This window comes from Agelaius phoeniceus, chromosome 16 (genome assembly GCF_051311805.1).
Source record: "Agelaius phoeniceus isolate bAgePho1 chromosome 16, bAgePho1.hap1, whole genome shotgun sequence".
Taxonomy (NCBI): domain Eukaryota; kingdom Metazoa; phylum Chordata; class Aves; order Passeriformes; family Icteridae; genus Agelaius; species Agelaius phoeniceus.
In genome coordinates, this window is record NC_135280.1 from 8,093,620 (window position 1) to 8,118,585 (window position 24,966).

Genomic DNA, 24,966 nt, shown 5'->3' on the forward strand with positions numbered 1-24,966 from the left:
AGCACAGCTGGGTTTGGAGAGGGGCTCTGGTGCTCCAAGATGATGTGCCCAGGAAGAGCTCTGTGTTAGCCAGGATGGGAGGAGGGGCTGCTTGGGCTGGATCTTTGCTCTTTCCTCCTCCTTAGGCACTCAAGGATTCAATGCTGTCAATTATTGGCATTTACAGACCAAAATGCTTCTCCTTCCACACTGGTGCAGGACACTTTGTCCCAGCTGTTCCTGCCTTCCCTCTGCTCCTTCCTCAGATGCTGCTGGAGCTGTCACTAACTCCCAGTCCGAGGCCAGTGCCCAAAATGAGGTGGATGAGCTCTGGTGGAAATGTCCTCTCCAGGAAAAAGCATCCAGGGTCAGGATTGCTGCTGCAAGTATTGTCTGTTAACAGCTCCTCCCAAAAGAGGCTGAAACCAGGAAAGCCACTGGTACTCATTACTAGTCTGATGTCCTGACAAAAGACAAAAAAAAAAAGAAAAAAGAGTGAGGCAACAACTGGTGGAGAGGATGTTTGATTTTCATTTACTTCATCAAACATGTTGTCTAGGTAATGAGCAGCCATTTACATATTGTAACAGAAATGCACTCTTTTGGGTGGTGCTTTTTTGCACTTTCTAGAGTTTTTCTGGCAACATGACACATATCCCCCATGTGCCATATTCTGTTTGAGTGCAGGCAAGTCATGGGCTCAGCTGCTGCAGGGAAATGGGGCAGGCTCTGAAAGGTGGGGTGTTCTCCTAAGCCTGTGAACAAACCTGGGAGCAAAGGTGTTACTGTGTCTGGTGGCAAGGGGAAGGTGGAGTTTGGCCCTGACAGCAGCACTGGCAGCTGCTGCCAAGATTATTTCCATGAAGGAGAAATGGTATTTGAGATGCAAGTGCAGCCTCTGTGCTAGATGGGCACCCAGAGACCCTGTGCTCTCCCCACTGAGGGATCTGGGGCTGTGCAGTGAATCTCAGTCTGTCAGAAAGCCTGGGCTGTGCAGCAGGGAGGCAGACCTGAAACCTGAGCCCTGTAGTATTTTGTTAATGATTATAATGTTGTTAATAACAATCATCAGTAATGCTGTTTGCACTGCAGTAAAGCCCAGATGGTCCAATAAAAACCAGCAGCACTCCAGGGCAAACTGTGTCTCAGTGACTCTTAGCATCTTCTCATCACTTACCATAAAAAAAGACACCCTTCAGCACTCACTGTGAGGGGATGTTTGTTTCCCCCGGGTCCTTGTGGTGGCTGTGTGTCTTTCTCCATTTAAATAAGCTGTTGGAATGTTTGCATGGCAGGATCTTCAGGGCTTGTTACACAAGCAGAGTCCCCAAAGAGGGAGAAATCATCTCCATGCTCTGGGTAGATCATCTCCATGCAATTGTAGAGGGAAAATCTGCTTTTCCTTCTGGCCTGGCTGGAAGGGCAGCCCTGGGGCTGATGGAGAGCAGCAGTGGGGCTCATCCCACTGCTCCATCCCTGTCTGGAAGGGGAGCGTGGCTCCAGCAGGGCAGGATGCTCTGCCTGGGACAGAGGGAGGCAGGCTGGGCAGGGTGTGCTTGTTGGTGGAGAGATTGACCTCAAAATGTGTGACCTGCACTGGTGACATCTTCACAGTCACTCCTGCCTGGGGGTGCAGCTCATGGGCACTCTGTATTCTGGTAGGATTTGTTATCTCCTCGCTTTTCTATATGTTTCAAAGATTGGCAATGTCTCTGTTTTCTGTAAAGATTTAGGACCCTTTTTTTCCATTTTATTTCTTTTTTTTGAGTATTTTTGTTCCTGAGAGTGTTGAGACTTTGCAGGGCTGTACCTGTGGTTTCAGTGGCTGCAGCCCTTGGGGCCCTGGCAATGCTGTCAGCCACCACTGTGCCCCAAGGGCTGCAATGTGTGTCTTCAGATCCCTGGATAACTTTAATGCTTTATTCCAGGGCTCTAATTAACTTCCAGTTAATTAAAATAACAGATTGCTGTTCAATAGCAATATACCTGGTTTTTCTGTTGGCTCATTTGCAGTTGGCCTTTAGGAAAATATGGGGACCATTTAATGAAGTTTGTATTTTGAAAGGGGAAAAAAAAGTAACTATTGGTGTGTAATGATAATGATGCAGTTCTGGGTATCAGGTTGCTTTCACTGAAATGTTTTCTCTTTGAAGCAATGCTGCCTGTTTCAGCAGGATGCAGAGCTAGTGGGGCTTTTCAGTGGTATTTTTTTAATTAACAGAATGATTTCCAAATGTCCCAATCAGCTGAGCATAAATTTGATAAAGTTTTTGACCTGAGGCTTCTCCAGAAATGTATCTGAATTCTGATTTCCCTGGCTATGTGGAAGTGTGACCTGGAGATGCCAGCATCACCTCTGGCTGCAGTTTGCAGGGATGGAAACCACCATGTCTGGAGTCACCACACATCTGCAGTTTGACTTGCCCATTTCTCCTTTTTGCTCTTGCTTTTGCTTTCCCACATGAAAACCCAACAAACATTCAGGCACTTTGTCTTTTGCACACAGATATAGGGAAGAAATCTCTAATATATGAGTCAAATTAAGCTTTTTTTTTTCCCATGCAGGAATGCAGGAGGAGGATTTAGTTTCTCTTTTGAAATACTATCATAACATCTCTTAGATGGAAGGATAATTAGACACCTCACTGCTAGAAAATTGTTTTTCATCATCTATTAGACACGTCTTTTGGAAGTATTGGACTGTCTGTATATCTCCCATATCTAGAGTTTAGAATCAAAATGTAATCCCTGACTAAACCTGTGTACTCCTATGTTAGCCAAAGGAGAAAAAATGGAAAAAAACCACTGATGTCAGCACTGTGTTTTCTGGGGATTGATACCTGTTTAACTTAGCTCAGAATTTGGCCTTTGTGTCTGTTGTTATAGAACACTCCATCCATTTATGCAGCAGCCACCATATGGTCCTTGCCCAGGTCTGGGGAGGGCAGTGAGCTCCTGGCTGGTGCCTCCTGCCCCCAGGCCTTGCTCCAGCTCTGGTGCCACACCAGGCGGCCCAGCAGGTCCTGGGAGGGGTTTGGAGAGATGCAGGGCAGGGGAGACCCCTGAGGCCCAGCAGAGCCTCTGCACAGTGCACACTGTGCATTTCCAGATGTACAAATCCCCTTTGGGAGAAGGGCCCCACTGCTCTCTATTTCAGTCCCTCTGTCCTTGCTCCATGGAGGTGCTGGTGGTCACCTGGAGCAGGGGACAGCAGAGGGGCAGTCAGAGATGCTGGGTGGGGGCCTGCAGGCCCAGTCCTGTTTGGGGGCACTCAGGGAAGATCATCTGGGGTGAGTTTGGCTTTTTGCAGCAGACTGACTACTTTAACAAGGAGGAGTGAAATGCCATTAATCAGGGGAGAGCAACAAGATGCTGACCCTTCCTGACCCGGTCTGTTGCTTGCTTAGGAGGCAAAATTAGATTCATCAAGTCTCCTGACTTAGTTAATAAATGTACTGCATCTGATGTGGCAGAAACTGCCTGTCCTGGAGCTCTCTGGAATCTTTTGATAATCTTTTTCTCCTAAAGAAAGGAGCAAGCCCTCCTCTCTCCAGGCTGATGATAGGTGCTTGCTCCTTTTGCCAAGCCTCTTAATTTAAGCTGAGCCATGGCTCTGCTGCCCTCAGCCCTTCATCTTGTTTGGCTCACACTGCAGTGAAAGGAAAAAGGAATTGTTCAAACCTTTTGCAAGGCCATCATCTGCCTGTGTATCAAATGAAGAAAAGTCTGGGTGGCAGGAGCTGCTGTGGCAGCAGAGCAGTGTCTGCAAATGGAATGTCTGTGCTGGCCTGTGGCTGTCTCAGGAGATGGATGGTGGTGCAGGCAGAGGCTGCCTCTCCTGCATGGCTGTCCCTGCCTGTGTCTGCAGGTGCTGTGTGGCACTGGTGTTGTCAGGTGTGTAAATATGCTTTGTTGGATCTGGGGCTCATAGTGCAGAGAATTAAGATGCAGTTTTAAAAAAAGGGGAACTGGAAGTGGCAAAAGCCAGCCATAGACACTCCTTTTCAGTATCCTCTGGGCTGTTGCAATAGATGATTCCAGCCCATTATTCCAGTGTCTCCTGATGAGGCAATTTCATGAGGTGTCATCCCTGCTGCCCTTGAGCTCTCTGCAGGACACACTTGTGCATTCACACTTCCCCTGCAGCCTGGATCCCTGTGTCTGCTCCAGGACTTTCCCCTCCTGTGTGAGAGCAGGCTGTGACTGGCACACTCCTGGTTTGGGGTGCATGTGCAGGGGGGAGCTCCCTGTCCCTGGGGGAGGTTTCCACAGGGTCTCTTGCTGTGGCACTGTGCCTGTGGGGCACCAGCTGGGTCTGTGTGTGGCCATGTGCTCCAGCAGTGCCAGTTCCTCTGGAGCTGGGCAGGTGCAGCCACTGCAGGGGAAGGCTGGAAAGAGTTTGATGTGCTCATCAGACCCTGGTGGAGATTAAACTGATAAATGGGAAACCATGGCATCTTCTCCCGTGCTTTTCTCTCCTCTCTGCTAAATATGACAGGCCATGCTCGAAGAGCAAGGGCAGGGTTTGGGCCTGTGACCTTCTCAGTGTGCATCATTAGCCCAGCTGCTGCTGCTCCTCCTAGCACCTCTTTGTGCTAAACAGCCTTTGAACATTGATGTCAAGCAGTTCAGGAGCAGTTTTCAGTCCTACTTAACCTGGCAGCTCAGCCCCACTGGCTCAGGCAGTGTTGGGCACAGAAAGGGCTGGGCACTGGCTGCTGGGCACTGGGCACAGGCTGCTGGGCACTGGCTCCTGCCTGCCTAAGTGGGCAGGTGTGTGAAGGGGGCACTTTGTGAGACCTCACCAAGTGCTGAGGCTGAGTGGGAAGTGCTGAAGTGTTGATGGGTCAGTGCCAGCAGGGATGTGGCTCTGCCAGAGAGAGCACACAGTCCAGGAGATCTGTGCACTCAGGGGGACTCTGCCCCTCAGCTGCCTGTGTACAGCCTTGGGCGTGTTTTTGCTGGTTTTTCTCTGAGTTACATGTTTTAGTTGCACTGAGGTGATGGTGCAGGTGGCTGCAGAAGGGTGGACTGTTGGTGTGGAGCTCTCCATGCTGACATTCCCTGCTGGTGCTCTGAGAGAGGCAGCAGCAGAGGCGCTGTGTGGCTGTACCAGGAGGAGCAGCACAGCTGGAGCTGCTGAGGAACTGCCCAGCACACCTGGCAGAGCAGAGTTTGCAGGAGATGCAGATGTTTCATGGCCCCAGCTGCAAGGCTCAGGCGTGTCCCCATCCTGTAAATGATATTGATAGCCTTGAAGTTACCTTAAGGAAGTTTTCTTAGTTAATGCTCGTCCCTGGTCATTCCCTGGATGCTGATGTGGTCAGTCAGGATGAATGATTTTCTGAAATGCCAGATTAAATCCTGCTATTGCATGTGACTCACAGATGATGATGATGATGATGATTTGCAGTCGTGCTCTGCACAAGTGCTCAGTGTGCAGCTCTCAGTGCAGAGGGAAGGTGAGAGGCACTTTGGCTGGATCTGGTGCCAGGGCTGGTGCCACCCAGGCAGCCTCATGGCTCAGTTACATAGTGCAAACAGCTGACTGGCAAGAAGGGATTCCATGTGACTGAGGCTGGTGGGAGACAAGGGCAAGCTCGGGCTGGAGTGTCCCCAGAGCAGATGTGGGAGCTCAAGGCCCATTGCATCCCCAGTGCCCTCAGCCCTGCAGGGAGCAGGCAGCCAGGCTGGGGTCCAGCCTTCCCCCCTGTGCAGGAGCCTCTGGGGGACATGGGCCCTGACCCCACAGGAACAGCTCAGGTGGCACCCAGGCCCCCATCAGTTGGATATAGATCATTTAGGAACGCTGCATCAATAAGTTCATAACATAAAAATGTTTTGTTTACATCATGTACCTTGTCCTCAACAATTCAACCCTTTTAATGGATATAAGTAAAGGTGATTTTCTTCTGTATTTCAGCATTTCTATTATAAAGAATGTCTTTTTAAGAAGCCTTTCTGTTTCCAAATGTGCCCTTCTGAAGAGCAGCTGCAGAAAGAATTGGTTTGACCTCTGCTTCTTTAATTGCTTTTCACTCTGTGTTGGCCTAGAAATGGATGTTGCCATCGTGTAAATTACTGTGAGGGTGGAAAAAGAGCTCATGAGATCAGGTGTGTAGTTTCTGTCAGGAAAATATGCTTCTTAAATGGAAAGCAGCACCTACCAGTTCATAACCAGAGTCTGGGTCAGTCTGAAAATCCCAAATGTTAATTACTTTATTTTCTGCTACTGAGCAGCTCCATGGTGTCACTGGTTTTGTGGCCAAGGGCAGATTGAATCTGAAATTTACTATGAGCTCCTTTCAGACTCTGCCAGGGGACGTTCAGACATCAGGCAGCACAGCTCAGTCACACACCTGGACTCAGCAAATCCTAAATCCTGGCCATTTAGCAGTGGAATACAGCAGTTAGCCTCCCAGAAAGGCATGCCCTTGAATTTAAAAGGCTCTGACCTGATGGGTAAAGCTGAATTTTTGGCACACAAAGACCTCTCCTCATCTGAGGAAGCTGCTGTGGTGAAGCTGTGAGTGTGTAAAGCTGAGGTCAGGCTAGTGCAGCCTCTTATGGTCAGTGTGGGAACGAGCATTTGGCCTTGCAAAATGCCTTCCCTGTTCCTCAGCAATGAGTCTGTGCTATCTACAGTACTTAGTGATAAAAGCAACAGCGCTTGTATAATTAGCCATTAATACCCCACAGGACTCAGCATGCTAATTACCTGACACAATGAGATTAGCAGGTTGCATTACAAGAATTCAAAATACTTGGATCAACAGTAGAATGGCAGGTGCCCTTAGTTAGCACACCTGCTTGTTTTACAGTCCTGGCATGGAGTATTTTTGAAGAATCAGTATGCCTGGGGTGCTTCTTCTCCACTGTTAATTTATCCTGTGATTAATTGATGGCCTGTAAGGCTTCTTGGTTTAAATTACTTGGTGCTGTCTCCCAGAATTAGGCTTTACCTTCCTTAATTTTACAAAAAAAAACCCAAAAACCCCAAACCCAGCAACAGCAAGACCAACAACAAACAAACAAAAAGACCACAAAAAAAAAAAAAAAAAAAAAAAAGAAGAAAAAACCATAAAAACATCCTATTGAAAATTTTGGTTTTGGGGTATTTTTATGTGGTTTTATCACAATATTTGATTTCTGTAGGCTAATAAATCATAGCAAAACATTTAGTATAGTCCTGCTAGCTCCACCTGTGATCCATTGCCTTGTAGGAGAACTCATTAATAACCCAGACAAGCTGTGTATTAGTTGGAGATGGATGGCTTAGAATTCCTGACTGTGTCCTCAGAAGGTGGCCTTTCCAAAAAACACCACCCTGGCCTCTTGACAGAGGCAGTTACTTGATAACATGTCCTGATGGCATCAGCCCCAGATAACTGATGGTGACAGGCAGAAGAGATGCAGTCTTCCTGCTGGGGTGATGAACCCCAGATCATTTCTAAATGTCATTTGAAGATGGACTTACAGGGCTCTGAGTTGCAGGGTAGATTTTTCAGAGCAATTATTTGAACAACTTACTTGGGCATTTGAAGGTTTTGCTGTCACCTAAAATATCCACAGGTAATTTGGTGAGCAGAAGCATCTCTGCCCATAGACTGTGTGTGTCAGAGCTGTCAGAGGGGATGAAGTGAGCTGTAACCTGGCACTGCTTGATTTCAGGACTGCACTGGCAGGTGGTACCCAGAGCACGATCCCAGACTGGTGCAGAGGTGAGGAACCAGCCTGGCAGAGTGTGGAGATGGCAGAGGGGCAGGTTAAAGTAATGCTGGTCCCTTGGGGTGTGTTACAATAGGAAATGCACAGCCCTGACCAAGGTGTGCATTTGGAAGTGGGGCTGAGTGCCTTGTGTTGGGGTCCTGCCTGCCTGTGAGGGTGTGCACACATCAGGGGGATGCCATGGGGGTTCACAGAGCTTGTCTTGCTGCCTGTCCTGGTTTCCAGCAGCCCTGTAGAGCTGGTGCTGCTGGCAGGGGCTCTGTGCCAGGCTGAACCTGCTCTGGCTGCACCAGCCCAGCTGGATTTGGAGCTCCTGTAGACCTTTGTCCTTAAAATCTCTCTCTTTCCTGAGGAGATTTTTTAATTGTTAATATTCCAGGCAGTGCCTGTGGATATCCTGGCTTCAGCTTGCAAAGACTTCATTTCAACTTTTTAATGAGCTGAGGCAGGGCTTCAGTTTGCAACACACGCAGTGCTTTTGCTGCTGTCTGGTGGGAGGGCTCAGCCTTTCCCAGGATCAGGCCCATCATTAGGGTTTGCTGCTGTCTGCAGCCTTTCCTTCCAGGAGACTGGGCTAATCCCAGGGACAGGGTGCTGGGTTGGTGTCTCTCCCTCAGCTGCTTTCCTGGAGGTTTAACAAGTAGCTGCAGTGATAATTATGGCAGATGTTGCTGTGTAAACACCCTGCTGCCAGCCTGGCCTGTGTAATTCCTGTCTGGAGCAGGGCAGGCTGTGGATTAGCACTGGAGTGCTTTGTGCAATGTGTGTTTGGAGGAGGGCACTTTGAGATGCTGCTTCTGCACTTGCCCAGGTTCAGGCTGCTGAGCTGCTTTTGTGATTTCAGGATGGCCAGGCAGAGTTTTTGGCACTTCTTTATATGATGTAATTCTCCCTCAAGGCTGGACAGGACTTTGAGCAGCCTGCTCCAGTGAAAGGTGTCCCTGCCCACAGCAGGGGGTTGGAATAGGATGATCTTTGAGGTGCCTTCCAACCCAAATCATTTTATGAATCTACTTTACCTGTTCATGGTAAATAGCATGGTAACTGTGGATTTGTGTCTCGCTTATTTGAATTGTATTTCAGTCTGTAGTACAGCTTATTTTATTCCTTCCAAGCTCCTGTTTCTCTAACATTTTTCAGATGCTGAATTCCATACAAAAAATGCTGGCACCTGGTGTCACAGACATATTTTATGAAAAATCCTTTCGTTAGGATTTTTTCTCCTGAAAAGCTGAGAGGCCTCAGAAATGAAATGTAAACAATAATTATTTGCTGCTGTGGAATGCAACAGGTGCATCTTTGATTGGTCTCATGTGGTTGTTTTTAATTAATGGCCAATCACAGTCCAGCTGTCTCAGGCTCTCTGGTCAGTCACAAGATTTTATTATCATTCCCTTCTTTTCGATTCCTTGCAAGCCTTCTGATGAAATCCTTATTTCTATTCTGTTAGTGTAGTTTTAATATATAATTTTCTTTTAATATAATATATATCCTAAAATAATAAATCAACCTTCTGAAACGTGGAGTCAAGATTCTCATCTCTTCCCTCGTCCTGCGAACACCACCACAACCTGGCAGGTGCTGTGGGCGTTCAGCTGTGTTTGGTTTCCTGGGGCAGGGCTGTGCTTTTCCCTTGACCAGTGTGTGTTTTCTGCTTCCCCCAGTGTACGGGCACAACGTGAAGAGCAGCAACGACTTCATCGGCAGGATTGTGATCGGGCAGTACTCGACGGGCGCCCCCGAGTCCAACCACTGGCGCCGCATGCTGAGCGCGCACCGCACGGCCGTGGAGCAGTGGCACAGCCTGCGCTCCCGCGAGGACTGCGACCGCGTCTCGCCCGCCTCCCTCGAGGTGACATGAGCCGGGTGACCCACGGCGGCCACAGCGGGCGGGCGGACGAGATGAGAGCCGAACCGACCACTGAAGCTCCCCACCTCACACCCCACACGCGCCCCGCGGCAGCTCCGTTGGATTCGTGCCGGCACCCGGCTGTGCTGGCCTCGGTGACCCCGCTGGGTCCAGCCGTGTCCCCGGGCCGGGCAGCTCGTGCCAGGCAAGCACGGAGTGGGTGCAGGAGCTGGGAGTTGCCTCTGCTGTCCTTCCGGTCCAAATCCATGGCTCATCCTCTTGGAGATATAAGTACCCGTGTGCTCTCGTTGGTGAACGTGGTAATTAGGCTAGAATATTTTTTTAAACGGTAGAACCTGTGGTGAAATCGATTCTGACTGCAGTTTTGTCCTTGTAGTAGTTTTACCAGAATTAAGCTGCTGTTAGTGTGTGTGTTTGTGTGCCCACGTGGGACAGATCCCGTGTCCCGTCAGTGGTGACCTGCCAGTCTCGATAGCAGTCTGTGTGTGCAGTAGATTCAGTGCTGATATAGCAAAATAAACATTTCCAATAGCATTTGTACTGGGAAAACCAGCTCACGTCCTTTCAAACATGTGCTGTGCAAAAAAACACCTGCTCCAGGGACTTTGGCGGTTAAGAAGACCCAGAAACCACAATTTTAATTCTCTCACAGACTGCAGTGGCTCCTTCTGTGTTGTGTGTGTTTACCCAGGTAGTTCTTCAGGTCACCAAGTGAACTTAGCTACAGTCCAGCTGTCCTGTTGGTTGCTTCTGTACATTTTATTTTTCCACAGCGTATTGTCTGGTATGATGGAGATTGTATATTTATTGAAAATAAAATTCTATTTAATTGTGCCATATAGATTGGGGTGATACTTGTTGAATTCACCTTTGTGTTGAGCTCCTTCAGTTATGCTTATGGCAGAAAAAAAAGCCAAATGGCCAATGGCAGTTACCCCATTGTCACTCACTGCAGATGAACTGGGAGCAGTTTGAGAGAAGCTGGGCACCTGCTGCTGGAGGTGGGTGTGGAGAGTGAGCTGGATGCCTTGGTCTGGCCGTGGTGGTTCCCAGCCAGACCCCAGTAACACCCTGGGGGTTGGACGTGTCAGGCTCCAGGGATGGCACATGGCAGGATGGGCAGCACTCATCTCCCTCCTCTATTTATGAAATTAAGCCTTGAAGTAAACACCAGTACCTCCTGTGCTTTTAATATTTTGATTTTTTAAAAAGGAAAAAACAACACACATGACTATTTCACCCATTTGTTATTTAGCTGCTACAGTAGCAGGTGAGCAGTAGTACAGGTGAGTCTCAAAAAGCAAAACAAAACAAAACCCAACCACACCAGAAAAACCCAAACCAAAAAAGCTCAGTGCTTGCTTTGGCAGGTGTCAGTGTGTGGGTCAATAATCCCTGCTGCTGCCCAGGTGTTCCTGCTCCAGGGCAGGTCTGTAACTCTGCTATCAGCATCCCTTCAGCACTTTGCCCGTGGCACCTGGCTCCTGCTGCTCCCCAGCACAGCTGCTCTGTGTCAGCAGCACTCAGCAGCAGGGCACTGGTGCCTGCAGGGCTGTCCAGGGCCATCCTCTTTCTGAGCACACTGTGGATGCTGGCTACCAATTCTAACCTGCCTCTCTGCAAGGGGAATTTCTTCTCTGCCCTGCAGTGAAGTTGATGGCAAATCTCTGTTCTCTGGCATCCTCCTGGTTTGTCTCATCAAAAAATCACAGTGGAGAGGGACCCCATGGGCAGTCCTGGGCAAACGAGTGCTGTAGGAGGCTGATCTCTGCCTGTAGCTCACAAAGGCTCAGGCAAGGGGCCGTGGTTTCAGCAGTTACTGTGGTTGACATTAATATTCTTCCATGTGGGGCCTGTGAACAGCAGAATGAGCTCAGGACATCCATGAGAGCAGATACATGCTTTGCTCAGCACTGGGGATGAAATGTGAACAATAATCTTGCCTGAGTCTATCCTTGAAGCCATGAGGTGTCTGTTCCACAGGGAAGAACAGTCAGGATGCCAAAAAGTGGTGAGGGTGCCCAGAGGGAAGGTCAGTAGGAGCAGAACAGAAGCAGACTGGGGAGCTCCTGGCCTGCAGAGCAAACACAACAGTGTGGGAGGGAGAGGAGCAGGAGGGATGAATTGTGGCCGTGCTGCTGGGGCTGCAGCCAGCAGGTGAAGCACATCTGGTGTTTGGTGAATTGGAAGGTAACCCAAAGTGCAGCTGCAGCTGGCACTGCACACGTGGTGTGCCTGCACTGTCCCCGTGCTGGCAGCAAAGCTGGGGCCCAGCTGCTGTGCCAGGCTCAGGGCTTGCCTCGGGGGCAGCCCAGAGCTCCCAGCTGGGGGACGCTGCTGCCACGAGTCTGGCTGCTAGAAACCAGCATAAAAATTAGTCAGGATCTCTGCTCCCTCTTTAAACATGAATATTCGTGCTTTGGGAGTAGATTAATATGCTCAAAGACTTTTGTTCTATAGTTTGCTAAAAGTTGTTTATAACACTGGCTTTATCTGAGGATGGCACACAGGAAAGAAGGGAAAAGGCATGTCTTGACTTCTGATAATCCAAATTCCTTAATTATTAGTGCTCTGCTGTAGCAGTGGGCTTTTCCTTGAGCCAGATAATTTCAGATCAATGTATGGAAGGGGGGAGGTGTTCTTAAAAGGCTTTATTTAATATGAAGAAAACTTAATATAGAAAAGTTGATTGAATGAGTTACTGTCTCTGGAGTAAGTCTGGATGCTTTACTGCACTGAAAGCTTGGTGTCACTCTGAATTGTTTATACTTGAATCTCTAAAAATGGGTCAAAAATGCTGAAAATTTTAATCTGTAGCTAATAATAAAAAGGGAACAGCATTGAGAATGTTCCTAAGCAGTTCCTTCAGTGCTGATTTAAGGCATAAAATGGAAATTGAACAGGACCACTAAATTGCATAGTATTTGCGCCTGTACTATTTCCCTTAGGAGTGCAACAGTTGAAAAAGGATTTTATACAGTGTTTTTAAAAATCTGAAGTTTATGTCTAACAAAATGTTGACCACAGGAAGGAGACACGCTGGATTATATGGGTACAGACTGTTGTATCATATCAAGTTTTCTGCTGCATGATGGCATGGACCCAACATGGACCTGGCAGATGGGCACAGAGCAAATTCCTGAAACAGCCTTGGGGCCCCGGGCACAGCTGGGGGATCCTTCTTCCAGGCTGTTTAGGTGTGTCAGTGCATTGCCTGGCTCTGGGAAAAAAATCCCAAACCAAACACGGGAGAAAAACCAACAAACCCCACTCACCAAACCAAACCAAACCAAACCAAACCAAACCAAACCAAACCAAACCAAACGCACCACCCAATGGGGCACTGAGGTGTTAATAAACCCCACTGCCCTGCTGCCCTGGGAGCCTTTCCCCTGCCTCCCTCCCCGGTGTGCAGCGGGGTCCCGTCTGTCGCCCCCGAGGTGACGGGCTGTCCGAGGGGCGCTGCGGGATGGGGACACCGAACCCCGCCTGGGGCTGCACCTGAGGGTGCGAGCAGCGATGATGTCCTCACTCCTCTGCGGCCGAGGAGGGTGACAACAGCGCTCTGGGGACAGCGTGCGCCCGAGCGGGGCTGGGGCAGCGCACGGATCCCGGCCACGTCTGGGCTGCGAGCAGCGGGGCCGGGGGCGGGCTGGGGCAGCGCTGAGGGTGCGGGTCCCGTCTGGGCTGCGCGGAGCGGGGCCGGGGGCGGGGGCGGAGGAGCCGCCGCTCGGGGGAGGGGGCAGCCCGGCCCCTATATCCGGCCCGCCCGGCGGCCGCCCCAAAACCCGCGGGGCCCGGCCCGAGCGCGACCCCCGCTCCCGGAGGGACCCCCCAGGCCGGCCGGACCTCGGCGGGACCCGCAGCCGGCGGGACCCCGAGCCCTGCGCGACCCCCGCGGCTCCGGCCATGGGCCGCGGGCGGGCGCTGTGCGCGCTGCTCGCCGCCGCCCTGCTGGCCGCGCAGGCCTTCCCCCAGACCAACATCAAGATCAGCCAAGGTGAGTGCTCGGCGCCGGCCGCCGGGACTTCATCGGGCGTGGTGGGGCAGGCAAGGAGCGTGTGCCTCCCGCAGGGCCGGCAGCTGCTCCAGAAATCCCTGACTTTCCTTGAAATCAACTTTCTTCTTCACCGGGGGACGTGCCAAGGGCAGCCCCGGTCCTTGCTTCGGGATGCCAGAGGTCTCTGGGCTGGCTTTGTCTCTGTGTGCCAGGCCAGCTCTTCGGCCTTTGCCAACAGGCGCTGCCGCGGCTCGGGGCCGTGCCCTGCTGTGGTACCGGGGTGAGGAATGAGGCAGGAATGAGCACACTCAGGGAGGCTGCAGGGCTGTGGCAGCAATCCTTGCACACTCAGGGAGGCTGCAGGGCTGTGGCAGCAATCACTGCATGAGGCACACGCATGGAGGGTGCAGGGCTGTGGCAGCAATCACTGCATGAGGCACACACATGCAGGGTGCAGGGCTGTGGCCATGCAGCCCAGCACGACAGGCTCCTCCTTTATTCACACTTACTGCGTGTGAAACAAACACGGGATTCTCTCCCTTATTCCCCTTCTTTGCTCCGAGCTGCTGCTGACTGCTGAATGGCTCTTGGGTTTCTTCCAAACTTTTCCACGGTGTCAGTGCCAGTGAGAGTTGCTGCAGCAAGTTTGCTTGAGCCCTGTTGGGTTTACTGGGACTGTGAGTGGAAAGGGATTCCAAAAGTGCTGTTTGGTGAGATCGTGAGAAAAGGGATCGATACAAGCCTGGCTTTCCTGCCAGACGCCTAATCCGTGGGAGCTTTGCCAAAACTAATTAAGGAGGAAAAAACTCTGCAAGATAACTTCAATCTGTCAGTGCCAGCTGCAAGAGCGTTGCTGCTGGTATTGGCTGTAGCCTCACAGCTCCAAACATGCAGAGGATTTGAAGCTGTAAAACCAGCTTGGTTTCATTAAAGAATTTTACAAAGCAATGCCCTTGGTGTGAGAGGATGTCCCTCCCAATGTGCTTCATCTGATGTTTAATATTTTACTTGAAAACTTGTCACATGTGCCTTGAAAACACTTCAGGGTGTGTAAAATATTGCCCAGTTCTGAGATTCATGTCCATCAGTGGACATACCTTCCTTCCCCTGCAGCTCCACACAACCCCAGATACACTGAGACCAAGGTCCCTCCCCTGATCACATCCTTCAAAGGTGGATGCTCAGTGTGAGACTCTTTCATCTGTTAATGAAAAACAAATATTGCAAGTAACATGAAGGTGGCATTGTTTGCCCATGGTGAATGGAATGTCAGGGCTTCAGGAATTGCTTCTAAAGCTGTGGGTGAGTGGAGGCATCCCAACATCACACAACAGCAGTGCCTTAGTCCCTGCCACATGCTCCTGCCCTCCAAGCCCCTGTTTAAATGCCTATTCTGTGGGTTTGCTCAATAAGGAGGCTGTGGTGGGATGGACCTCTGGCTCAGCTGGCACCCCCAGCTTAGCCACAGGCAGTTTCTGCTGGAGTCATCCTGGGGATGGGTTCTGGGGGTCCCCTGTCCCAGCCCTGCTGTCTCACCCAGCCCTTCCAGCTGCCCACAGCTCCAGCAGTGCTGAGCCTGGTGAAGCCCTGCTGCTGGAGGGGTGACTTGGTGAGCTCCAGGGTGCTGGGACCACTGCCCATCCCTCACTGTCACCACCACAGCCCTGGATCCTGGTGGAGGGGCTCTGCCCTGGGCAGGCCCCAGACTTCCCCATGACAGGATCTCCTCAGCTCCTCTCTGTTGGCATGAATTTCAGATGAGCCTTTGGGGTGCTGATGGGCGCTCTCCAAACCCAGCTGCTGGCCAAGAGCTGAAGAGGTTCACTTGCCTTCTCAGGTCAGATGGCAGCATTAGCTTATGGATGTGCCAAGGGGGTGTCTCCTAGCACCTCTGAGATCTGAGGAAAGCTGTCAGCTGTTGATTACATGGAGTTCTTTGATTCTCTGCAGCAAGAAGAGCATCTGCTGCCAGCACTGAGCTGGTCTGCTGTCCAAAACCCTCTGATGGAGCTGCAGCCCCTCAGGAGCCCTCCTTGCCTGGGCATCTCTTGCCAACCTTTTCCTCGCCTCAGATTTCACGTCTCAGACCTGCAGATCCCTGCCAGTGAGGCAGCATTGCTCCTTGGGATGAAGTGTTCAGGGGCAAACCTGCTCTTCACCAGCTGAGTCCAGGGGAGCCATGCAGCTGGTGGTAGGTTTTTTCCCAGTAGCATCCTGAAATGAAGAGAAACCCTTGTGAAACTGGCTAGGATTTTCTCAGTTAATTATTTCTAGTTGGAAATAAGCCAGCTGGGGAAGTGAAACTTTTTTGGCAGAGCAGTGCCAGCTTCTGTAAGATTTTGAAAAGTGATTTTCCTGGTAGTTCTACAGTGGGGCTCAGCAAGTAAATAAATAGAAAGGCTCCAATTTGGCACTGACGCAAATGCAGAGAGCACAAAACTTTATTTCTGACCCCAAATATTTGTTTTCCAGCTTTTCTGAGTTAGTAACAGCTGCTTGATCTGAATCTTATCTTCAGCCAAGTCTTTATTTTGCTGGAGCTGCTTTAAAACATGGTCCTGCCCTTAAAACTGCTGCATTGTAAATAAAAAGAGGGAGAAAGGATTCTTGCAGTCATTTTTCACCAGGAATTTGGGGACAAATGGATGGAGTGACTTGGGGTTGGCAGGAACCCCCATGCTGCAGGCACTGGCTGTGCTGATCCTGCCCTGTGTGGAGGAGCTGATGTTTTGCTGGTCATTTAGACCCAATTCTCACTTTCCTTAAAAGTGAGGATTTGATCTAAAAAGCCCCCAAATGCTTCCCCTGTCACCTTCTAGATCAAAATACCACACACAGCTGCTGGCTTAGGTTGTGAGGCTTTCCTGTAGAGCCATGAGTAGGCCCCATACTCACAACCCTACATCAGATTTCTTATGGTTTTTCTGCTACAAATATTTCAAATAAAGCAGCTCCCCTAATTGTTCCTGCCTGGTAAACTGGGACCAGTGGTTTTCCTCCAAAGAGACAGACAAAGCCTCTGATCCTGACCTAACAGAAAAGATGCTAATTAAAAGCTGACCTCCCATATTTTCCTTTTTGGTATATTTAACCTTAAATTCCTTCAGGCACCTCTGGTTCACTGAAGCTCATCAAATCAATGCTACCTAATGGGAACCAGTATGGAATAACAAAGCAGGGCTCTCTCAATTTCTGACTTGCTCTCAGCTGCTCTGAGCAAACATGAGGGTGGTTTTCCCTGGAATTGGGAAAGGGTTAGGGTTTGAGGCAGGACAGTGGGGCACCCACTGCAATTAGCACTGGGGAGTGAAGTCTCCGTTTGCTGGGGATGCTGCTGGGTGAAGCCCTGTGAATTTTGCCACCATGCTGCCAGAGGTGAGGATTTTGTCAAGGCTCTACAATAAAACCCCAGTTGCTGAAACAGCTGGTGGTGCCTTGTCTGGCACAGACCTCTGTGCTGTCCTTGGCAGGAAGGAACAGCAGCCTCGAGTCTCTGCAAGCCAGGACCAGATCCCAGGCTGTCCTGACTGGGGTACAAGCCTCACCTGTGACCTGGTGGTAAAGCTGAAGCCTCATGCTGAAGGTTTGACCCTTGTTCTGCTTTGGTTTTGGAGACAGGGAACCCTGGCCAGCATCATGAGGGGAGGAGGGCTTGGCTCCAGGAATCACATCAGCTTTGGGAGTTCCTGGTCCTGCTCCCTTGCTCCACTGAAGTAATTTGTGTCTCCTTGGGCTGTTCTAAGGTTTTTCCCAGTGCAGTTATGGCTGGGTGTGAATCAGAGAACTGAGCTCTGCCTTGCTGCTGAGCTGTCTTTATCTTACCCACTCTCCCCAAAAGCTATTTTGCTCTTCCAGCCCAGCAGGCCTTATCTTTAATCCTCCACAGCCCATAATTGGTGCTGCTGAGGATGGCAGAGCCCCTCAAGGGTTTGTTGCTGTTGGGTGCAGAGCTGCCCCCAGTCTCAGCTCCTCTGGAGGGGTACCTGGGGGTCCCAAGGCAGGTTGATGGGGTGACAGCCCCACAGGGCTTGGCTATTGATTTGGCCTTGCTCAGGAGAAAAAAAAAAATTCTTTCTTTGCAGGAGAAAAATTGCTCTTTGCATTTGTGGTTTGTCACCGGGAGGGGATGTGACAGCAGGGACCCCGTGGGCTGGCTGGTGGCTGTTTGTAGAACACTCAGAGATCCCCATGTGGAAAGAGCTGATGAAAGATGAAATTATCACCCAGAGCTGCCAGCACTGGCACAGGGAATGATTTGGCTCTATGAATGCTCACCCAGCTGCTTTGGATTCACCTTGCCTCTCTTTTTCTCCATGCTGTTGCCTCCTTTGCCACATCCCTTGCTGCTCCTGGCAGTTTTGCTTCCCTCAGGGAAAGCCATTCCCCTGGCCCCTCAGTGCTGGAGGCACCACCCTGACCTCTCTGGGCTCGAGGCTGTTACCTGCTTGGATGGTCTGATGGCATCTGACATCTGCCCTCACCCCCTGCACACCCACCCTGCCCACTGCCCCACTCGCCTCCACAGCAGTACTGACCCCAGCCACAGCTCCCTGGGGATGTGGGGGCTGGCAATTCCCCCACGTTCACAAACCAGCAGCTAAGAGAGGTAATTCTGTGAGGGTCCTGAGTTCTGCATCCTCCCCACATGAGGGGGAGCAGAACATGGAGGAGGTTGGAGCAACATGCTAATGCCCCTGCTGTGTTCAGACAGAGGCAACTCCAAAGGCTCTAAAAGGACATCCTGCCCCCACAGGGGCCTCTTCTAGGACAACTTCCCCACTGTGCTGAAAAGCAGCAGGGGAGGAGGAGCAGCAGCATGGCAGGGCTGTTATCAGTGGTGGGATATCTGTTGGATAGGCTGTTATCTGTGGTGGGATATCTGTTGGATAGGCTGGCACCGCGCTGGCTGATCCTGTGCCTACATGGATGGCTGTGTCCAGGGGCAGGGACAGGGCATGGAGGGGGGTTCCTTGGCAGGAGGAGGTGCAGGCTGTCCTTGCAGGAGGGCAGAACACGGCCTTAACCCCACAGCCCTGTCTGTCAGCTCCCCTCCCAGCACAGTGGCTCTGGTGGTGCTGATAGAGACAAGAGGAGCCCTTATCTTGGTTTTCCCAATAGCAAATGTCAGTGCCTTTATTTTAAGCATCCTCTGCCTAAAATGATGTCATGCTAGCTCGGAATGTCCCTCCTGTCCCTCCTGATTTAGGCAGATGCTGAAACCAAGGAACCCACAACTTGTTTAAAACGTACTTTGACTTCTGCAAACTTTTGCATTGCTCCTGCAGCAGCTGGGTTTTCCCTGGATGTGTTTGTGGTTATTTGCCTGGGTGAGGTGGCAGAGCAGGGCTGGGCACTGCTGCTTCCATCACCTGCTCAGCTTCCTGGCCAAGCTGTCTCATCACCAGCTGCTGGATGTCCTGTGCTCTGCCCCCAGCCATGCCTGAGCCTGTCCATGCCTACTCCTGCCCACTCTTCTGGACAGAGTACGAAGGGCACTGCTACCGCTACTTCCCCATCAACAAAACCTGGGCTGAAGCTGACCTCTACTGCGCCGAGTTCTCCATCGGCATCAGGTCAGCCAAGCTGGCCTCCATCCACAGGTGAGCTGTGCAGAAACATCACCCACGCTGACACAGCCTGGGGAGAAGGAAACTGGGGGCAAAGTCCCATTCCCACATCACAGCCTCTGTGTCAGCTGCAGGCTCGTGTTCCAGCCCACACATCCCTCTGCAGCAGCGCCCCAGTCAAGGCACATGCACAGGTCACACAAAGGCAATATAGAAAATAAATGCCTTTTCCTGGACTGGCAGGAAAACTGGCATAGTATTCCCTAAATTTCCCAAAACTGTGGTTTTTTACTGTTGAAAAAGGGATAGAAGTACAACATGATTACACAGGCTTTTTTCCCTACTCCCTCTCCCCCAGCTCTCACCAACACTACGCTCCTCTTGCACAGCCCTGGGAAAGTAACCACCAGCAGTAAGAGGCTGGGAACCCATTTGCCCACGGGTCCTGTGGTAGGATGAGTGCTTAGAGGCATGCCTGACCATTTGCTGACATATCCTGTTGATTGCTCTGTACTGCTCTGTTTTGCCAGCTGGCAAGAAAACGTCTTTGTGTACGACCTGGTGAACAGCCGCGTGCCCGGCATCCCCACCGACATCTGGACAGGACTCAACGACCTACGGCAGGTGGGAGCTCCCTGGAATCCTGTGGGAAAAGGCTTTGCAAACTTCACCTCTCTGTGTTTTCCTCCTGGAAAGCCACTTGGTTTTCTTCTTTGCTCCTTATACCCCTTTATTCAGGAGGTGGCATAGAGTCCGTGGTGCAGCACGTGGAGAAACTTGTTATTTCACCCATTCCAGTCTGCTTTTAAAAGAGAAGTGTTACTAGAATTAATAGATTAACCAATAATTACTCATATCACATTTTATTACTGGATCCATAGAAAGAGTATTGTACTGCTGGTCCAAGAAGAGCAAGTAAACTGAAAAGGTCTTCAGTGTCAAAAACCACCGAGTTCCATTGCTCTCTTGTGCTACTCTGTGACTTTTGGAAGCTGACATGTTGGAAATATATAGTCCAATATATTAGAAAGAAAAATGGACACCATCAGGAGAACAGTCTCATATCAGCAAATTTCTTGTAGATATTGGAAAAGGAATGGAAAATGAAAAGGAAAAGGAACAGAGAACTGGGTGGGGGTGTTAAAAAATATATAGATTTGATTTCTGGGCTTCCCCTGGTGAGAACACTGTGAAACCTGGGGCTATTCTTGGCAAGTTTCCAGTTGTAAAACCAAAACATGCTGTTTGGACTTTGCTGAGTGCTGTCTGTCCATGTCCCTGGGCTGTGCGGCACTGGGGGTGGGGACTACGTGGGGATGGCCCTCCCACCCTCTGCAGTCACAGCTCTGTGGTGACAGCCTCTCTCTGCTGGCCTCATGTCAGGAGGGTCACTTTGAGTGGACAGATGGCTCCTCCTACGACTACCAGTACTGGGATGGCAGCCAGCCTGACGATGGGATCCACTCCATCCCCGAGGAGGAGGACTGCGTGCAGATCTGGTACAGACACAGCAGCGGTGAGCACCCAGGGCACCCTCAGTGTTATTTGTGTGGCAATAAATTCAATCCACCGTGGCTCCTGCTTTTCTGAAGAGGTTGCTGGCAGGCAGAGGATTTGCATTTTAATTTTTTAGTATTATGTTATTTTTTTTCTTTACATGCATACATAGTCATTTTTCCTCTGCTCCCATCTCCCTCTCCCATAGTAGCAGCAGGGCAGGAGCATCAGCTGCCTTGAAGAATTACCCCATTTCCCCTCCCCCACGGGAAACCTGTGGGAACACTCATTGTTTTGCCAGCTTATCTCTCCCATGCTTGGGCCAGGACATATTGCTGAATTGGGACAAGACCCTGCCTGTGCAAAAATCCCACCTCACACCCTCCCTGCTGGTGAGACCAGCCAGGTGTGTCCAGGCCCCCAGGATGTACCTAAATGTCTGTGCATGGGCAGCCCATGGATAATTTGGGGGGAACAGGGCTGTGTTTGCAGCTGCCCCTCCACTGCCAAGTCCAAGCTGGAGCCTGGCCTCCCCTCTCACATCCCCCAGGTGAGGATGCTGGGAGGAAGCATGACAGTGAATGGCACAAATGGGAGCACATCCAGGGAAAGCCTCCCTCAGTGGCAGGAGGCCCTGGTGCCGAGGGCAGTGCATGGTTCCCTCTGTTTGCCTTTTTCCAGCTAATGCTTTGTGTTTTTCTGGAGGGTAGCACTGCGCTCCTGGAATGACAACGCCTGTGGCAGAGCCTTCCCCTTTGTGTGCAAGATCCCCTCCCTGGCCCTGGACTGAGGCTGCTGGTGCTGCCCACACCCCCTTCATTCTGGGTCACCTCTCCAGCTGTGCTGGGCTAGAGCAGTCAGGACATGGATGGGCTGGCAGAGCCGTGGAGCTGCTTGGATCCCCAGCCAGTCCCTGGCTGCAGAATCCCTGCTGGAGGATGGTGGGGATGAGCCTGGCACTCAGCACTGACAGGAGCTGCATTCAACAGCAGAGGAGCCCCCAAGCCCGAGTCTGGCTTTGGATTTCAGATCAACCATCCCAGCGTGTTAGAGGAAACCCGTGATTTTACCAGTACACCAAACTGTTAGCACCCAAAAATAGCCGTGTGTAGGAAATGCTTTGGCCTGATGATCTGTGAAGAGTGGAGGAAAAGCGTTCTTTTCTGATAAGTTATGCAAAATGCCTCTTGTCCACGTTCTTTTTCTCTCTGCTAAAATAAACTGCAAACAGCAGGTGGAGGCTCCGCTGTCTTTCTTGCCCTGGAGTAGGAGTGATTCCCTGGGGGCTCTGGGTTTCACGTTGAAGTTGTTTTTTCCCCAACCTGCTCTGTGAGTTGGGGGGAAGCAGCTGCCTAGGAAAGTTTATTTTATAGACCCTGAGTGTTTTTTGGGGTGCGTGGGGCAGCCTGTGTGCTCACCCTGCCCTTTGCCTGGCCCCCAGCAAGCACAGAGGCACATGGAGGGTGTGGGGGGCCAGGCAGTGCCCAGTGCCCAGAGCCCAGCACTTCCTGAGCAGGGATTTGGCCCTGGCTGCTTGGAGAGCTCTGGGGTAGCTGGAGGGCAGATGAGAGCTAACACACATCAGCTGGGGGCCAGCCCATCCTCACAACCCAGTCCTGGCTGGGGAGAGCTTGCAGAGTTTGCTGCAGCCCCGTGTCCTAGTGGGGTGATGTTTTCTCCCTAAGTCCTTGCTGATGTCCTCTGCTGCACTGGCACCACAGAAGTTTTCTGTCTCCCAGGTAAATATTTCTGGGGAGGTGTGTGTGGTTGTGGCAGCTCCTGTGCCTTGTTTGAACTGCTCTGTGTGGAGATGGGATGCTCCTGCTTGGACAAGGATGGATTTGCAGGGTTTGGGTGTAAGTGGGGCTGTGCTGGTGCCAGGGCCCAAGGGAAAGGCAGCACTATTGAGGGGAAACCAGGCTCCTCCTTAGGGAACACAGCTCCAAGGGCACTCTGCAGCCAGTCAGACACAATAAATCCAGGGCTCCCCAGGGATCCCAGGCTGTGAACTCTGATCCCTCACAGCCCTGTAGCCCCCAGGTGGCTTTGCAGGTAGCCCTGTGCAGAGGGGCCCCCAGAGGGGCTCCTTGCCCCCTCTTGGGAGCCATGAGTCCCTTTTACCCCTGCTCTGGCAAAGCCTTGGGGTCTGACCCATCTCAGCTGCTGCCTGCAAAGATGAGTAAAGCATTGCCAGAAAATTGTCTGGTCCCCCTTGGTGCCACCATCTTAGAAATGCAGCATTCCAAACCAAGCCTTTCCAGAGTTACCACACTGGCTGCAATTGAGGGCGGTAGCTGAGGCTCCTCTGGGAGCTTGGAGCTGCTTCCTCAGATGGCAGTGGAGCTTTCAGCTGGGGTGTTTCCACTTGGAGAGGAACTGGAAAATTTGGTAGGGGTAATAATGGTGTTGTAAGTGGAATGTGTGTGCTGGAAAAAGTTTCTAAAATAAGAAAGTGCTGTCATCCCTGATGTTGTTATATATATATATATATATATAATTGATAATACATATAAATCAAATTATATTTTTTTTGTATTTTCAAAATTAACATACTATTAATATATTTGTATGGAAAGTTAGCCATTTGTGTAGTCTTCAGTTCTGGACTTCAGCATTGGATGTGTTTCTAGAGGCTTTTGTTTCACCTGAAAATGATAAATTATGTATGGATGATAACAGTGTGTGAAGAAACCAGCTGTTTAAAAAGAAAGCTCTTGGATGCAGCAAGGTGGATGAAGCTGATGTGGTCTGTGGCAGAAGAGGGTTTGGAGAGCCGAGTGTGGAGCAGGAGATGTGTGATGGGCTCCTGGCTCCGTGCTGGAGCTGTCACAGCCCCGTGTCCCCTGGGGCCGGGCTGGGCTGCATGGACAGACACCCACGGGGAGATGCTGCTGCACGGTGCTGGCTCCGGGCTGCCCCTCCCCAGTTTGCTTTCCCTGTTCCTGCTGTGCCTCCTGTCTGGAGGAGCTGGGAGTTCATCACGGCTGGGGATTGGTATGCCTCGAGCCAAACAACTGTCTTTTTTCCCTGCAAGTGGTATGAGATGTTTCAAAAGAAAGGTTAAAACCTTCCCTTGGGAAAGTGTTTGGAGATCTGGGCCCTACTGTGGTTAAAAATATTGCTAATGGGGAGCCCAATGAAAGCTGTCACCTCCAATTAACATCTTCATTTCCAGGTAAAAAGAACTCAACATGCATGACCTGAAAGTCAGCACCAAAGTTAATAGGGGCTTTGTTTCCCAACCCCCTGTCTTTCTCCTTTGGCTCCAGGGTCTTTACTTAAAAATCAACTCTCTGTCCTTGCCAGTGTCTTCTGTTTCACAGTAATCAAATAAAATTCAGAAAACAACAGGAGTTTTCGCCTCCTTAATGAACTTCTAGTGGATCTGGCTTGATGAAATATGGGCCACGCCCTTTCTCTCGGCATGGACAGTTCCAGACTCTGCATGGCCTGGAGCAGCTCCAGATTCCAGGCTGAACTTCTTTATTTTTCTGTTCTCCGTGTCCCATAACCCCTCACTCCCTTGTTATCTTGAATTTCTCCCTCCTGACTCGCTCTGTGGTGCAGGCAATGGGAAACCTGGCAGCAGCAGGACTCTCTGACACCTTTCCTGCACATCACCTGCAAGTGACTGATTCCCGAGGGTATTTTTATGACACTGATTTTCTTAGGGGTTGAAGACATTCTGTTGTAATGCATGGAGTAAGTGTGAACAGTGTGTGATGTAGCCTGGGAGTGAACCAAAATAGTCCTTACCCTCCTTGTACCCCATTTCTGAGCTGTAGAGGCAATATTGCCCCCAGCCCTGGCATGGCATGGGGAGGGATGGGCCTGCCTACACCTCTGACCCTTTGATTCCTTTTGTTCCTACTCTGATTGTTTCCTGAGACGTGCTGCTGTGACACAGGACATGGATGTCACAGCTTGTGGGCACGCTGCTGCTGCCCTGGCACAGCCTGGTGGGGATTTTCCTCCCTGGTGATTATCTTGACTGCTCCGATGCCTGGCTGGGCTGGGCTGGGCTGTCCTTTCCTCTATTAATTCACTTAAGATTTTTTTCTCCCATAAATGACTGGAGAATAAGGGCTGCACGGCTGAATCATGAGCTTTTTCTTGTGCATTTCCCTTGGATTTAATTGCCTGAGCAGTGGCTCAGCTCCTGCCCTGAGGCCAGGATGCCACAGAGTGGTTCCCTTTGACAGAGAACAAAAATATCTTGGGACCAAAACGGTGCTTTGAGCAGCTCAGAGAGAACATTACAGACTGGCTGCAACAGTGAGCCCCATCACCAAAAACCCCAGGCCACAAAGCCCTGTGATAAATGA

General features: G+C 50.8%; 2 protein-coding genes across 2 annotated transcripts in view; both read left to right on the top strand.

Moving 5' to 3' along the window:
- Window positions 1-10,418, top strand: part of SYT17 (synaptotagmin 17) — a 35,121-nt gene extending 24,703 nt beyond the window's left edge. The window contains exon 8 of the mRNA XM_054643736.2: window positions 9,372-10,418. Coding sequence (XP_054499711.2) covers window positions 9,372-9,568 — 197 coding nt within the window. The 3' untranslated portion in view covers window positions 9,569-10,418. The remainder of the gene's footprint in view (window positions 1-9,371) is intronic.
- A 2,778-nt stretch (window positions 10,419-13,196) lies between these two features.
- Window positions 13,197-21,874, top strand: CLEC19A (C-type lectin domain containing 19A). The gene is made up of 5 exons (XM_054644043.2): window positions 13,197-13,577; window positions 19,012-19,177; window positions 19,675-19,768; window positions 20,528-20,660; window positions 21,352-21,874. The coding sequence occupies exons 1-5, from the start codon at window positions 13,487-13,489 to the stop codon at window positions 21,429-21,431; spliced, it is 564 nt and encodes a 187-aa protein (XP_054500018.1). The 5' UTR covers window positions 13,197-13,486; the 3' UTR covers window positions 21,432-21,874.
- Window positions 21,875-24,966: the final 3,092 nt, after the last annotated feature.

Excerpts from the sequence above, each read along its gene's own strand:
- CLEC19A (XM_054644043.2), top strand. The coding sequence starts at position 13,487 with ATGGGCCGCGGGCGGGCGCTGTGCGCGCTGCTCGCCGCCGCCCTGCTG. Across the intron at positions 19,769-20,527 it reads GACTCAACGACCTACGGCAG|GAGGGTCACTTTGAGTGGAC; the intron begins GTGGGAGCTCCC and ends GCCTCATGTCAG. Across the intron at positions 20,661-21,351 it reads CTGGTACAGACACAGCAGCG|CACTGCGCTCCTGGAATGAC; the intron begins GTGAGCACCCAG and ends TCTGGAGGGTAG.